The sequence below is a fragment of the Eucyclogobius newberryi genome, unplaced genomic scaffold (genome assembly GCF_026437365.1).
Source record: "Eucyclogobius newberryi isolate DKJ021-1_F unplaced genomic scaffold, fEucNew1.0.hap1 SCAF_2, whole genome shotgun sequence".
Lineage (NCBI taxonomy): Eukaryota > Metazoa > Chordata > Actinopteri > Gobiiformes > Gobiidae > Eucyclogobius > Eucyclogobius newberryi.
In genome coordinates, this window is record NW_027315834.1 from 15,399,251 (window position 1) to 15,416,637 (window position 17,387).

The window sequence follows — 17,387 nt, forward strand, 5'->3', positions numbered from 1 at the left end:
TAGGGTCTATAATTAGGGGAAGAATGTCTTTGAGGAGTCTGCTTGGAATGGGGTCTAGGACACAAGTTGAGCTTTTAGAGGACATAATGGCTGAAGTTATCTCTGCTTGATCAACAGCTGTGAACCTTTCTAAGTTTACAGGTGGATTTATATGGGACGTTAGATTTACAGCTTGGGCTAGTTCAGGGCTAATAGCGGGGGTAATTTCATCTAATTTATCTCTGATTGTTTTTATTTTATTGTTAAAAAATAGGAGGAAATCATCAGAGCTAAGTGTAGCTGGGATTGAGGGCTCTACTGCACTGTGACAGTTTGTTAGCCTAGCTACAGTGCTGAAAAGGAATTTAGTGTTACTTTTGTTGACTTCTATTAGATTTGAATAATATCTGGTTTGGGCCTTAAGCAGAGCCTGCTTATAGGACAGCAGGCAACTTTTCCATGCTTTTAGGGATTCTTCTGTGTGAGAGCGACGAAATAATCCCTCTAACTTTCTAACTCTTTGTTTATGTGAACGCAGTTCTTGGTTGTACCATGGGGAGGCGCGCTTTGGCCTAATGACCTTCTGTTTTAACGGCGCTACAATGTCAAGAGCAGACTTCAGAGAATTCATGGTCAAGTCGACACATTGATCACTTAAACTGGGACTAAAACTGTTCTCAGCAGGATCACATGACATGTCACTGAATATTGGCTCTATTATTTCTTTGAATTTTGAGATAGATTTTTCAGATATTTTCCTTTTCATTATAACTTTATTTTGTGGGACTGGATGATCTTTAAGAATAAACTGAAAGGTAATTAGGAAATGATCTGACAATATAGGGGTTTGAGGGAGAACAATGAGGTCACTAATCTCTGTTCCATACGTTAGGACAAGATCCAGAGTGTTCTTGTGAGTGTGAGTCGGTTTATTTACATTCTGAGTGAAACCAATGCTGTCTAACAAGGCGCTGAAGGCATTACTGAGAGAGTCATCACTCATGTTCACGTGGATATTAAAGTCTCCAGCTATAACTATTTTATCCCAGGCTAACACTAAGTTTGATATAAAGTCAGAAAACTCTGTTAAAAACTCTGAATAGGGACCAGGAGGTCGGTAGATAACTATGAACAAAACTCCTTTTTGGTTTTTCATGTGATTGACAGCATAAGGCTTTCAAATGAGTGAAATGCATTGTTAGTTTTAGGGCTCATGAGTAGGCTTGAGTGTGAGATCACTGCCACACCACCACCTCGGCCTGTGCTCCTGGCGGTCTGAAAGTTAACATGGCTGGGTGGGGTGGACTCATTTAGTCTGACGTAGTCGTCTTGTTGAAAACCGTCTCAAGTTTAAATAATTAAACTTGAGACAGGTCAAGAGTAAGGTTGATGCAAAACCAGCTATATTCCAATATATTTAAATGTCATGATCAAAGCAGTGCTATTTTATGGATGGAGTTTTTTTCTTGCTTGGAGTGACTCATTGTAAACTCCCAGAGAGCACTCCATACGCTTGAGTAATAGTTTATGAATTTCTGTCAATCACACCATTATCGCTAATGGCTGTCTGGCTTTTCCTTGCGGCGTCTGTCCATCTCATTCCGCTCTTTTCACCCATTACGTAAAGTCAACACCTCTGTCTTGTGTAACTGCGGCGATTTGTCTTTCCCTGCAGCCTCGCCTCTTCTGCACCGTTTTGCTCTGTTGCTAACCTTGAAAGAAAGGACTAAAATGTGGAAGATGCGATAGTAAACAAAGGGTTTTAATTTACAATCCTGTGCGGAGCGTGGGCGCAGACTACAAGGCTGGTGGGGTTGTCATTGGAGATAGACTGTCTCACGGCGCTCGATGCCTCGGTGCTGGCCACATGTTTGTTCAGGTGTCTGCTGTCAAATGGATCTCCGGCTTCTAATAAACTTGTCGGTCTGTGTGATAAGGATTACCTGTTCCCGAAAGCATTCTGTTGTGTCGCGGGCATGAGTTTGGCCCATCAATATTTGTTCTATGAGTGCTTTTAATATATTTAACATCTCCTTGACTCTATAGGTGTGATCATGCCACGTCCAAGACTTTCAGCTGTGGCAGGATCCACTAATGGTTTGTTCAAACGATGCATAATTATAGCCTTGAGTTAGGTCTCTCCAGTCCACCAGCCCAACATTCAACATCCTGGTAGTCATGACAACAGCTCAACCAGTGTTCACCATTCGGAGAGGGTGGATGACAAAAAAAAAAGAAGTAAAATACTTGTTACTTCATGTTCTTTGAAAATATCAAAATTAAAAGTGCACTGTGTCACTTTTCTGGTGAAGAGGAGGATTATTAGCATTTCATTGTTTATTTTTTGTATTTTATTTTTTCAGTTTTTCAATGTATATAAACAGAACAAAATACAAACAAAAGACATCCAAAGACACAACGGCACATACTGTCCAACATAAATTCCATCTAGTCCAAAGTTTGTCAAATGTGTCCATTTTCAAATTAGTCTGATTTTTTTAAACATTTTTGTAATGTCCATTTCTATCTAGTCTTTGATCGTCTGACCATCCATCCTGTCATGATGGCCTGTTCCCTTTCAGCCAGAAGAACGTTATTTATCCTTCTATTGTGTCCATAGCAGGAGTTTTGAGGCTGAAATATATAATTTTGAATAATCCAGTGGGACCAAAGACTGTCTCCAGTGTTCTGTTGATATCAGACCAATATCTGTGAACAGAAAGTACCAAACACATGATAATGGTGGGCCACAAATGGCAACCACAGTTTCTCCAGCAACTATTTCCTTGTGAATAGTGCGTACTTTGATAAGATGATATTAAATACTGAATTGTCTACTTTTTCCCGACAGAATTATATTTTATTTAATTTGGCATTTAATTTATTATGGATGCTTTAATTTGCTCAAAATATGTATTAAAAACACGTAAGGTCCCCGCTCCACAAATCTGACTTGTAACTTGGTCTGGTTGAATCACTTGGAGATAGACAAGTTTAAAGCCACACTGCAGAGCTTTCTCTGCAAAGCAAAAATGGAGATAAGCAGGAGACTGATAACCGGGCTCGTGCCAGATTTATCCATCTCTCACTCTGAATTGAGTTCTTCACATGAATCAGTCAGAGAAGACTTTCGCCGTTGGGATGTTCAAAAAATACTTCACCTCTATTGGTCGAAGCGTCTTAACAGCAGAAACATCAAAATTGTGTTAAGAACAGCACAGTCCTCTTTCTCATCCACAAATGTGCAACATGTTTTTGAACAACAAAATAGTCTGTATTTCTCCTAAAATAAGCTTTTGTCCAGTTGTTTAGACACTTGTCCAAACCACAATGCTGCTCTGTGATTGCCCCTAAATGCCATGTGATTGGCCCATTTACCACTGGTGCCAACTGCAAACAAATCAGCGGGAGCCTAACAAGATGGATTCTGTATAATAATAATGAAAATAATAATAATTATTAATGATAATAATAATAATAATAATAAATAATGATGACATAAATAATGATTTAGATTGTTAGATTTGTTAGATTGTTGTTAAAATGGTTAGTATTGTAAAAGTGCTATTTTATTACTTTAAAGCTTCTAGCAACAATAACAATGTTTTCTGTTTCATAGTTGTGGTCTTTTTTGCTTTTTCTAAGCACAATAATCTGAGATTAAAGCCGCAAGCGGCAATGATCGGCCCTCGCCACGCCGCCGCCACCACGCCGCAAGAGGAGGGGGCGCTAACGCGCCCCAATGGTCCTTTTATTACGCCTACTGCTGAATCTGTGACGCTGTCACATCTTCTCCCCTTTGTTTTACCATCAAAAAGCAATTTTATTTTGAATTCTTGGCAAAATGTGCGGCTTTGCCGCACAGAGACCGTGACTTTTTGAATAAAAATGTGGATAACTTTTGATGGTCCACCCCTGAAGATGAGTCTCACCAAATTTCAGGTTAATATGTCTAACGCCCTAAGAGGAGTTTGTGAAAGTCTAAAGTGTAAACATGTTCTGGCGATTTCCCCATTGGAATAACGTGGGAGGTTTTGGTCATCGCTACGGCAAAGCCATAACAATTATGACATGGATCTCATTGACTTTTTTGATGATAAAATTGAGTTGTGTGTCAAATTTCATATAATTTCGCAAAACTAAACATTTAAACTCCATACAAAATCTGTAGGGGGCGCTGTGGCGCCAAATTAATTTATTTCACTTCAAGTAGGTTTAGGGCAAAGAGTTTAACAACTGATTCTAATTTGACGCAATTCGGACTTTATCTGCGCAAACGGCAGAAATGTTAAATTTGGGAGATTTCTGAAATTCTAGCTACAGTTTGCGGCTTCGCCGCACAGAGACCGTGACAGGTATCAATGTAATTTGGATAACTTTTGATGTCCCACTCCTCAGTAGCATTTTCACCAAATTTCAGCTTTTTAGGGCCAACGCCCTGGGAGGAGTTTGTAAAAGTACGACATTTGGAAAAACTCTGAGTCATGCTTAGCCATTTTTGAACCAATATGGCCGACATTTGGTTGGGTGGACGGCGTTGCCGTAATAATATTTTTTACTTCTCTTGTCACCATCTACCTCTGCGCCAAATTTCATGATTCTACGATCAGATTTTTTTTGGGTCATTTCCCATCTCTTAATGCATTTTTGGTACATTTGGGGGCGCTGACGCGCCAATTTTTTTAGAAGAAGAAGAAGAAAGAATAATATTCCGATGCGAAAACAATGTTTCCCATTTTTCAAATATCATAAACTATACATTTTCGGAAAGCGCTCGCGCTTTCCTACCTCATGGTGTGGGTCCCTGGTCACTGACGGGTACTTTCGTTAATTTTGAGTGGGCTCCGCCCACTTTGTGTTTTTGGCCCTCTATACAGTAATAATGTTAAATTTTTGCATTACATGCTTATATGCACGGAACATGCAAGAGATGAGGAACGTATTCGTGAGCTACTTAGGGCAAATCAGTGCTTCACTTTTGCACGGGCTTCGCCCGTTTACAACGGTAATGTTCCATTTTCCTACTACTAATTAGTATGCACAGGGCGTGCGTGAGTGAAGGAGTGCGTTAGTGAGTGTTTGGAAGTGGGCGAGCGCTTCGCGCTCGATTTCGTGCGCACTACGTGCGCACTTTCGCAGCCGTGCTTTGCACGGCCTTACAAAATGAATAGGCCTCTCGCCAGCTTGTGGCGCTCGGGCCTAATAATGGGATTGTACGCACCGTGATACGCCTGGTGGCCCAGTTCTGCAGTTGATGTGAATTACGAGTGTGTGTACTAAGGACCCCCAAGATAAGATAATGAGTTCACCTGAGGGGTCCTGAGTGAAAGCAAGAAGGGGTAATTGTTCTGAACAACCCTGTGAGAGCACTCTGTGAGCCTGTCAATGATGTGCTCAATGCAGGAGCACACGTCAAACACACTGCTGCTCTCACGTGGACTCTCACGTTGTTGCTGCGGCAGCCATAAAAGCTCATCCAAACACACAATTTCAGTAACGGCTGAAAATGTTTGGTAAGGTCATAGACAGTGATGGGACCCAAGCCTATTTGAGCGCTTGAAAATGAAGTAGAAAAATACAGTCTCTTCCACCACTCAGTATTGTGCATATGGGCTTTTGTCATATGAAGCTGCGGGAGCTACACCTGAACACTAAACGTTCACTGACGACTGTAGATGGAGCGGTGAAAGATGGGCAGTGGGTGATGGTGGGCGAGGTCCTGGCAGTTAACCTTTAAATGGCCTAATTAAACCGAAAAGCTATCAGGAGCCGCCATTAAATCAGAGCTGCTGCAGGAGGTCAATGAGGGATGTGCTTTTAACTGGTTCACTATAAATCACACTTTTTCCTCAAACTCCAATTGTCCATTATCACAGTGTCGGGAAATTGTGTGTTTGCTTGTTAAAAGGTCTTTACTGTGAGCAGAAGGTCTAAACATTTAAACTGCAATCACAACACAGGCTTCAATGCTTTTTCAGTGTTATTCCAACAGTTAAACAGCAAAACGTTTACAGTACATTTGCAAAAGACTTAAAGAGACTTATACTTATACCATTATTTTATTATGCCTTGAAGTGAGGAGAATTTAGTGTGGAGTATTGTACGAGTCTACCATGTATTATTTGTATTAAACAAACAGAAGGCATTGTTCTGTTTGTTTGATAAAAAATTAACAAATGAAAAAATGAAACAAAGGCAAAACAATGTTTGTGTAAATGTGGTTTTCAGACTGTCTGACACTATCATTTATTGCTGTATATTTGTGCTGTTTCGTTTCAGACAAATCACAACACTACTCCCAGCTTATGAATGTTAATTATTTAATCATTTACCCCACTGTGCAGACCTGCAGCGCTGCCACTTAGAAGACAGCAGCTCAAACTATATGAAATAAACAAGACAAATACAAGACACTATGCTGTCATTTTGACTTGACAAAGTGTGTTTAATAAAGTAAGCACAAACTCTGTCGGCCTTGTTAGTTCTATCCATGAGTTTCAGACTGGAAATTAGCATTGCCATGGAAATGAACAATTCTAAAAAAAAATCGGGTATAAATAGAAAGTTGAAACCCATACACACACCAACATCAGAAACAGGGACTTTGTCTAAACCTCCCAAGGATTTATATATAATTGCTACTCTTACTACTCTTACTATACCTTCCCCTACTACTTTTTACTTAGTCTTGGATGTGAAGTTGGATTGAGACACTTTTTGGTTATTTAAATTGGCATTAAATGATGTTATTACAGACACTAAGGACAGTTGCCTATATTTTGGGATGAAATTGAAAAAATAAAATGTTCGGGTAAAATTTGCTAAAAGTTCAAATTATTTATTTGGAAATTTAAAGTTGTTAATACCTGACTACATTTTATATTTTCATAGTATTATCTTCAACAAACATTAAATGAGCACCTAAAAGTGCAATATTTACACACTGCTTCCCTTGAAAGGGTGCTGCAGATCCTTCTGCTCAGCCGCTTGACATTATACGGATCAAACTGAGAGCCGAGGACGTGTGCACCCCAAGGAGCTGCCTAATGCCCCAAGGAGCTGCCTAATGCCCCAAGGAGCTGCCTAATGCCCCAAGGAGCTGCCTAATGCCCCAAAACACTGGGACACAACATTATCATTATTAGATGTGCATTTGTTTTTTTATTGAATTATCAACCTTAAGGATTTTCTTTGCACTCGCTCTCTTTTATTTCTTGCACTGTTTTATGATTTCTGTCATTTCTTTGTGATTTTAATGCATTGTTTTCCTGTTGTGTGAAGCACTTTGCATTGCCTTGTGTATGAAATGTGCTCTACAAATAAAACTGGTTTATAAATATGAATACGAAAGCCTCACCAAAACAATTAAAACATACAGGATCCACAATCAGCATTTCACAATGCAATGTATAACCATAGTAACCATAGTTACATAAAGTAATAATGGAAAATACACATCGTTGATTCATAGAGTTTTTGACTGTTTTGACCGGCCTGATATAAAGGAGTTCTTTAAGAAACATAAACTTTCTGCATGTGCACTTTTGTCTGAATGTGATGTTTGGCCTCTCCCCAATAACACGCCAAATATTAGTTTTTTTGTGAAATACAGAAGAGGCAACTCAATGAGACCCTTTCACATGTAAGGAGCAAACATGTAAAGACCAAGGGGCTTAAACCTTATGTGGCTCATTTTATGATCAATTTATAGCCGAATAGTAGAATATTTCATTTTGAATTAGGCGGAATACCACTCTAGGCGAACGTTATACGCTCAATTGAATGTTATTTGAGGAAATCCACAAGCCCTATAGTTTATTAATGGGTTTCAGCTTACACCGCAACATTTGAGGACTTTCTCCCATTCAAAATAAATACTGTATATTATTAATCACTGCGTCATATTTTTAATCATTCTGAATCCCATGGATAGCCACGCATTAAGAAGATTGTCTGACTGATTATTAGTGAAATGACAAGCTGTGGTTGCAGTTGGAGCAACACAAGTGAGTGAAGTGGGGGCGGGGCTTCAGCTCATTAAAGAGCGCGTGGATGCTGAAGCCGCCAGAACGCGCTCAAAGCCACAGTCCACGCACCAGCTGCCATTGGACAGGCTCAGACTGAACTCTACAAGTGAGTGAGGGACCAGTTGCTCTTCTGCGCGCGCTGCTCATGGATCAACAGGAGATGCTCTCAGCGCAGTCTCTTGTGGCCGCTCTCTGCGGCAAGTGACCGCTGCACTGATGGACCGCCGCCCTCCAGGATCAGCCGGGGTGCAATGGCTTAACCGGAGAGACATGAGTGTGCGCACGGATGACAGCTTCACTTTGTGCCAAAGGGCACTCCAGATTGTTACAGAACTTTGTCTAACTGGATACGTGGATCGTGAAAGATGCTCGAATATATTCCCTTTGGAGAGTAATATTCTGGGTAGAGGGCACGCAGGTAATTATAGGCCAATACTCTTTGTGCCTCTTTCTTATTCTATTTTTTTTTTCTTGTTCTCTTCGTCCTTTTTTATTTTTGAACTTTAACTTTATAGGGCCGATTAGTTATTAGTTTAACTATAGGCACTTGATCAGTGGAGCGGCACTTTCTGTAGACGGAGCAGACTTAGGAGCAGCACCTCAGAGCTGACTTTGAAATAACAACAGGTGGAATTGAAAGCAGATAGAATTAGCCCCTGATATATATATATATATATATATATATATATATATATATATATATATATATATATATATATATATATATATATATACGATTTTTAAAAAAGGTTGAAAAAGGAAATGAACTTTTCTGCCCCTCCTTCTTACAGTTTCCTTCTCTCTTTCTCCTTGCATGTTGGTCTTGTTACTTGTCTCCTGCTTTCTTCACTTGTTTGTCTGACTGTCCATGGTCCTGCTGCTCTGTAGACATCTCCATCAGTCTTCTTGCTGTGGTAGTTGGTTTCTGTGGTCTCGCTCTGTTGGTAGTGTCTCTCTTTGTCTTTTGGAAGCTGTGCTGGCCCATCTGGAGGAACAAGACTCTGTCCACGCAATCACAAAATGTTCTACATGTGGGTTTCACTGAGGCCCCTCCACCCTCCGACCCTGTCCATACACCAGAGTACAAAGTGGTGGAGATGGAGAAAAAATATCCTCTGGAGGTGAAGGCAAATGGACGCTGCGCTGTCAAACTGCAAGAAGCTGCCATGAAGATCAGTCAAACGTCACCAGATATCCCAGCAGACCTGAGGACTGCTCCCAAGGAGAAGGTCAGCCAGCCTAGCAAGATCCAGAGGCAAACCACTGAGCCTACGTCCTCGTCCAGGTACAGCATCATCAGTATCAGTTCATGCGGGCAATAATACACTTCTTTTGAAACATAGACAATCTGGATGACGTGAACAAGACATGATTCCTCGATATTAATGACATATGGCGACACAGTTCATTCATATAGGAATAACTGAGCCTTATAGTGGCAAAGTGTTAACGCCTCACAGCAAAAGGGTTCTGGGGACTTTGATTCATGACTTGATATGGATAAAATTGGCTTTGTTTTCTCCATTGGCTGATTTTATTTTACTTATTACATACTACATTTCTGACAAGGATCCAGACTTATTATTTGGGGTCCCAGCCAATGCAAATGTTTTACCATATAGACGTCACTAAATAGTGTCTATGGGTTACCCTGGTGGGGTGGAAACACAATATTATATCAATGGATTTCATTAAATGTTTAGTTTTGATTGGTTGATTTCAAAGGCCCTTCATATATATATATGTACATATAAAATGAAGCACATTGAGTAATATAAAAGTGTAGTATGTAACTTTTCTGGTGGATGGTCTATCACCAAAGCATTGCATTGTTTATTTCTATGGAAACAAGCAGCTGTCGCTTAAGTATTAAAAACAAAGGTAGTGAAATAAAGGCTAAACAGATGTGTTAATGCTGTGTGGGTGTGGAGCATTCTCAGCAAAGCAATAGCATCTCCTTTGATATAGGCCGCCCAGCATCCCACCAGAAAAGTAACATCGTGCACCGTTAGCAATCTGGAGAGGCACGTGAGGAAAAAGTAAATGTAAGCAATTAGAAGCAATACAATTCTAAGCACTTTATGTATTTAATACATAAAGTGCTTAGCCGTAATACACTGCTGCACATGAAAGAATCTGTGCCTTGTGCTCTGACTGTGAAAACAGAGGGGTCTACATTGTGCAGCCTCACATCCCCACTGGCTTCACTATCAACCCCATAATCATCTGTACACGCAAGTGGAGCTGCTATGGTAACCAAAGGAAGCAACCATAATAATTAAACAATCAGCTGTGGCTTTTCATTGTTTTGTAAGGCAGTGTTTAAAACAGAATGTCCATGATTAGCATGGCTGGGACGGGAGCTGTCACAGTGGAAAATGACCCCACTCTCAGAGCTGTTACTGATACCTCGCTCACCTCTTCCCTGACTATGCATTTAGTATTTAAGGGGCTCATTTCAATACCCCTACTTGCAGTGACACTACCTGTTTGCAAGAAAATCCAAGTAGTAGGGTTTTTATAATGCCAACAGCTTATTGGTGTTTTAATCCTGCAAGACCACAAAACATACACTGAACATAAGTGTAACCACAACACTTTTATTGTTGCTCCAATATGTGTGAACAATGTGTCACAGGCTGAACTCAAAGATATGAAAATGTTTCTATTTACACAAAAGATCCATTTCATCTCAAATATTGTTCACGCTTCACTTCTTGTCAAAGTCTTACTGAGCAGTTAATATGAATATTCATAATCCATCCCACTTCACAGGCCTAAATAATTGCTGTCTTTGCGATTTGATAATTGGATCTACTGAAATTACGATTTCAATTTGTGTGTGGTAATCTTCAAATCAGGGTGAATAAATACTGAATAAAGTAGGACAATATGGCCAACTATAGGAGAACCACGTTCCTAAGTATATAGTACCGGGATTTTCTGTGTAGAGCACTTACTTTTCAGAGCACTTTGATGGTCATTAAAAGACAATATTGGCGAGTCATAAACAGCCTGTAAACAGTGTCCTCAAGGGGTGGGAAATTCTTCAGGTGAATGTTCTGAATTGTATTCTTTTTGGCTCAATTAACAGCAAGACTTTGTGTCTGACAAGTAAATCAGTCATTTCTCAGATATTTAAATGATGTTTCAGTCAGTATTTGCACATATAATGCTTTTATTGCCAGTCCACCAGTGGCGGCTGGTGGTACAAATTATAGGGGGGGCTATTTGACATGAGCATGTTTTTGTTTTTTTTAAATGTCCAAAATTGAAATTTTTAATATTGACTGTATGGATACATATTTTAAATACACATTTACAACTGAATTAATTAAGTAAACACACTTTATTTTCACTTTTGTTCATGATAATACAACGACTTAGAGGCAGATTCCATTTGTGAGAAAATACATTTGACATAAAATTACATTTTACACTTTAGAAAATATCAGATTGAAAAGAGCAAATCAAAAATCTCAGTGATACTGTCACTTATAGTGCAGAGTAGACATTACTACATTAAGAGGAAATAAAAACACAAACAAATGTTGGTGTTTCATAAAACAGCTTCTAAGTGGCATTAGTTTACCTGAACTACACGTGTAACATTTACATTTCTATATTTAATCATCACAGACATTATTGCTGTTGGAGACTTGTCATTTATGGCTTTCTTTCATAGGTTTTATAATAACAAAAGCATATTTTTATCAATAGAAGTTAAGCGATACTTAATGCTTAGCGTTAGCCTTATGCAAGTAATAAAGTAAAAAATACTGTAAGTAAGTAAATTTTATTTATATAGCACCTTTCACAGACAGAGGTCACAAAGTGCTTCACAAAACACAGAATAAAACAATAAAAAACACAAAAAACTTACAGTGAACAATACATATACAACAATATACAGTAAAATCAGTCCGTAAAACAAGTGCATTTAAAAGGCTTGACTAAATAAAAAGGTTTTAAGCTGACCCTTAAAAGCAGTAACTGAGTCCAGTGACCGTAGGGAGAACGGAAGATCGTTCCAGAGTCTGGGGGCAACAGCCTGGAAGGATCTGTCTCCTCTGGTCCGAAAACGGGTGCGAGGAACCAACAACAGTTTCTGGTCCAAGGACCAGAGGAGGGAGTGTACGGTTTAATCAGATCGCTGATGTACGATGGGACCTGACCATTTAAAGCTCTAAAAGTTAAAACAAGAATTTTAAACTGTATCCGGTAGGAGACCGGCAGCCAGTGAAGGGCTTTAAGAATGGGTGAAATGTGGGCCCTTCTATTTGTGCGGGTTAAGATCCTCGCTGCAGAGTTCTGGACCAGCTGCAGACGAGAGAGTTCCTTCTTATTAAGACAGGAAAACAAGCTATTACAGTAGTCTAAACGTGAAGACACAAATGCATGAATTATAACTTCCAGGACACCATTTTCCTGAGCTTAGAGATTTTCCTCAACTGAAAGAAACAGTTCCTCGTCAACAGCTTGGAGTGGTGCTCTAAAGACATGTCTTTGTCAAAGACAACACCCAAGTTTCTAAGACTTGGTTTTGCAGTCTGGCCTAAAACACCCAAGTACTGGTTTATCCCTGGAATGGCATCATCAGGGGCAATAATCAGAGTTTCTGTTTTGTCAGCGTTTAGCTGCAACGAGTTTTGACTCAGCCATTGTTTTATTTGCACTAAACAACTGACCAAGGAGTTCAGCTTCTGGATCTCAGAAGGTTTAAAAGAGCAATATAGCTGAATATCGTCAGCGAACAGGTGGTAGGACACATCACTAAACTCTTTAATGATCATTCCCAGGGGAATTATATAAAGCAGAAATAAGACGGGACCCAAGACGGAGCCCTGAGGAACTCCACACAACAGATCAGCTGAGTCAGACATTATTTGGTTCGCAGCAACACTAAAGCTCCGACCGGATAAATATGAGGAATATATGAGAATACTGCTTGTTTGTTGTCATGGTAACGGAGCACGGGATTTGACAGACACATGTCTCTGCTCGGATTGATACGAAATCAGCCGCTTTCATTTCAACACGAATAAAACCAGCAAACAGTTTAGCAGCTCATTCTGGACGTACCTTTTGTCACAGACGTCTGTAGATGCAGTTTTAAGACGTAAACATGGAAAATACGATGTGTGGCTCTTCCGCGTATGCGCGCGCACATGTCTGTGTCTCTAGTGTGAAAAGCGTAGCTCCATGGCGTAACTTCTACGTTCAAATGGGCGCTCGAGATTGCGCCCATCAGTCGCTATTTTCCTATGTGACGTAGTCACTTTTGACTGTGATTTGATTGGCTAAAAATCCCCATTGCTGTTCTATGGGGCTCTGGGGCGCTTTTCAAACCGCCCCACGGGTACGTAGAAAAGTGCCAGGCAGCAGACCACGCGCCGCGCGAACAAAGTATACATCTATATCTATTTATAGATATGTATATGGATATAAATTATTATTTTACACATTTACACTAATAAGAATATACGATATTTCTGAATAAATTATATTGTTTTTTTCAGACACAAAAAAAATGTATATAGTTGGCAGATTGACAGGGGGGCGGCGCCCCAGCGCCCTGAATGGACCAGCCGCTGCTGCAGTCCACGGTCTCTGACCACTCACTGGCCATTAGATAATCACTAAAGCCGACTGGACTTGGGTCCAGGCTTGAGGGCAAAATGCTGACTTTCCGCATCCCATATCCAAGATATACCAAGTGCACACCAGACACCATGTATATGTCAACATCATACACATAAGCAGTAACCTTCACCCGTATTCTGTGCGATTAAACAAAGGTCAAGCAAAGCAACTACTTGCAAACCTTTTGATCCATTCTAACCCTTTCGCAGGCACAACTCTTTCCGGCGCCACCTGCCCCGTCAGATGAATGTGTCCAGTGTGGATTTCAGTATGGACACAGTGCCATTACGACAGTCGTCCACAGCAAGTATCGGCCGGATCAAACCAGAGCTGTACAAGCAGAAGTCTGTGGACTCTCAGGATGAGGGAAAGCCACCTGTGGAAAGCTCTGGGAAACTGAGCTTCTCTCTCAGATATGACTATGAGGAGCAGGCGCTGGTGGTGATGATACTGAAGGCGTTAGACCTGCCTGCTAAAGACTTTACAGGTACATCTGATCCATATGTAAAGATCTATCTACTACCTGAGAGGAAGAAAAAGTATCAGACCAGAGTCCACCGCAAAAACCTCAACCCTACCTTTGATGAGAGCTTCTGCTTCCCCGTGGCCTATGACGAGCTGTGCAACCGTAAGCTGCACTTCAGCGTCTACGACTTTGATCGCTTTACCAGTCATGACATGATTGGGGAAGTTGTGGTCGACAACCTCTTTGAACTTTCTGACCTTTCCCGCGAGGCTGTGGTGTGGAAGGATATCCACGCAGCAACAACGGTGAGACGAGACAAACGTTTGCATCTATTATATATATATATATATATATATATATATATATATATATATATATAGGATTTAAATATATAACGAGTTGTGCAAGAACAAATAGTCATTAGTCATGGTGAATGTGTCAAATGGCAGGTTGATCTGAATGCATTATTCAAATGCCTCTGGGAGAATGCATCCAATCAGCCAAACGCCCACACTGTTCCTTCCAGGAGCGGCCCAAGTGTTTCACATACAGAAATAGTACAACCTTATAAAAATAGAGCACTGACTAAACAATGCAAAAGCATATACAATATATATATATATATATATATATATATATGTATATATGTATATATGTATATATATATATATATATATATATATACATACATATACGTACATAACACACACCAGTATATATATGCATTTAAAATACAATTTCCTTTTGGTCCAGGAGAGTGTGGACCTGGGAGAGATCATGTACTCGTTGTGCTACCTCCCCACAGCGGGCAGGATGACCCTAACGGTCATCAAATGCAGAAACCTCAAAGCCATGGACATCACAGGCTCCTCAGGTAACCATGCAGCAAACAAGATGTGGCCATCAAATGTACCAAATAAACTTGTGTCCAACTAAACAGGTGGCCACTTTAAATGAGAACATTACAATTTCCATCTGCTGTGATTAAAGCCCTGCAATTATAAATCCTGGCAAGGGAAATATAGTAATTTAAAGGCAAAAGTAATATTTTGTTGTGAATTTAGATTACTTACTGTACTGACCTGAGCTTGTTTCTTCATATAAAAGGTTTAAGTGCCCTGAACGAGTGACCCTTTTCTAGTTCAATGTTGTTTGCAATATGCTCTTAGAATGTGTCGTTTTACATCATTTGTGATTTAATGGTGTGTGATCCTGTGATAACCTAAATGTCAAATCAACCTGTAGGGACAACAGGAGGGAACTAGTATCTGTTTATATGTTCACATATGCAAATATGTTAATTAACATGCAATTTCCAATTCTTAAATAAATAAAACAAAGTCCTTGTACAATAATTTGATACCACCCCAAAACAAACCAAAAGGATACGACAATAAGATCTGGCTAAAATGTGCATGAAACAGCAGTTATTTAAATTATCAAATAATTTAAACAGGAAGTATAAGAAAGACAAAATTAAACTTGTTTTAGTATGTTACAGTTCGTGAATAGCACATACATATTGTCATTGGATGCTAAAATTATATGTATTTTCTGTTTTCTTGAAGATCCTTACGTGAAGGTGTATCTGATTTGTGATGGGCGAAGGTTAAAGAAGCGGAAAACCACCACCAAGAAGAGCACCCTCAACCCAGTGTACAACGAGGCCATCATCTTTGACATCCCCCCAGAAAACGTGGAGCAAGTCAGTCTGTCCATCATGATCATGGATTACGATAGGTGAGTAAAACACTTATTCCTTCACATACACACTCGCCATCTCACAAATGTGAAACGAGAGCTGGAGGGGAGTAATTGAAATGATTTAATGCTTTCCAGGAGGTGTAATTGGGGTCGCTCGGGTTGTCTTTGTGAGACATGAAGACATACATGCTGTCCATGTCTGATTCCTTGCATATTTTGATGTCTCAAACAGGGTTGGACACAATGAAGTGATCGGCATCTGTCGCACTGGTCCCGACGCTGAGGGGCTGGGAAGAGACCACTGGAACGAAATGTTGGCATATCCACGGAAACCCATCACACACTGGCACGCGCTGGGAGAGGTATGCACATGATATGAGTATACAGTCAGTTATTACATCAACACAGAGTTATTAAACGACTATTCAAAGGTACTTATGAACAATAATCCTCCTTCAGGGGCTTGGCTTGCATGTGATAATACAGTCTTAGTAAAAAGGGATGAAAACAAATGCTCTTTATGTGAATATTTCATGTTTGTTTCAGTGGCCAGGACGAGCAGCCAGCTTTGAAAGTCAAGGTTCATGTCCTTCACCCAAACCGCCACACACTCCATGAGGATCACATCAAATCAAAGTTCCATGTTATTTCTGTGAGACTCCTGAGAGACATATAAAAAGTATGCATTATAAAACACTGGACAAGCATTCCCAAATGGTGTAATGGTCTTGAATAACAAAGCACTTTCTCAAGTCAGTGCCTAATTTATATGTTCAAAAATAGCATAAAAAGAACCACATGACGTGCAATATACATACAATACATAATAATATGGCATTTAGACTGTTCGACATATTCTGGGTGCATTCTTTCCTAACCGGAGAGCTCTTTAGCTTGCAATTTAAACTAAATAGCACAAGTTATGAAAGTTATTCAAGGTTACAGGTATTGATTATGTATTACGCCTCTGCAAAATCACGTATTTAGCAGTGCATTCAAACGTTTCAGTTCAGAGTTTTTGTAGCAAATGGATGTAGCAAATGTGTCGATGCAAGATGATTTCGTTAAACAGTAGTGCTATATACCAATTTTAATTAAAAAAAAAAGTTATATAAGGGAATACTTGGTTCCTGTATTTTTTGTAAACTGTACATTGTTGTTTAAATGCACTCAAAACAATGTATATTGAAACATGAAGTCATAATGAAAATATGAAAAACTTATGTTATATAAAATATTATTGATAAAAGTGACAAAAGTAATGTAATTGTAGAAGTGGATGTTTTTCTTCTTGTCTGGGGCTCTGACTCAGAGTAATGAAAATGACACAAATAACATTTAGCAGTACAAGGCTGTATACTGTTATTTTACTACTTGCACAGAGTATTTGTTTTGATTTTATTTATTTTTTCTGAAATTAAAAAATCAATCAATCAAAAACTAAAAAAACATTTGGGAAACGCAGCTTGTTCATAATTTTGATGTAGCACAGCATACTACTCTGTACCTATTGTGCATACACTAGCCTAAATGTGCCCTAAATGACACTTTGTCCAGTACAAGTAACA

General features: G+C 39.5%; 1 protein-coding gene across 1 annotated transcript; it reads left to right on the forward strand.

The window, feature by feature from the left end:
* Window positions 1-8,117: 8,117 nt before the first annotated feature.
* syt10 (synaptotagmin X) lies at window positions 8,118-16,620 on the forward strand. The gene is made up of 7 exons (XM_072454526.1): window positions 8,118-8,424; window positions 8,895-9,291; window positions 13,859-14,420; window positions 14,869-14,989; window positions 15,684-15,855; window positions 16,052-16,181; window positions 16,366-16,620. Exons 1-7 carry the CDS (start codon window positions 8,223-8,225, stop codon window positions 16,435-16,437), a joined length of 1,656 nt encoding a protein of 551 aa, XP_072310627.1. The 5' UTR covers window positions 8,118-8,222; the 3' UTR covers window positions 16,438-16,620.
* Window positions 16,621-17,387: the final 767 nt, after the last annotated feature.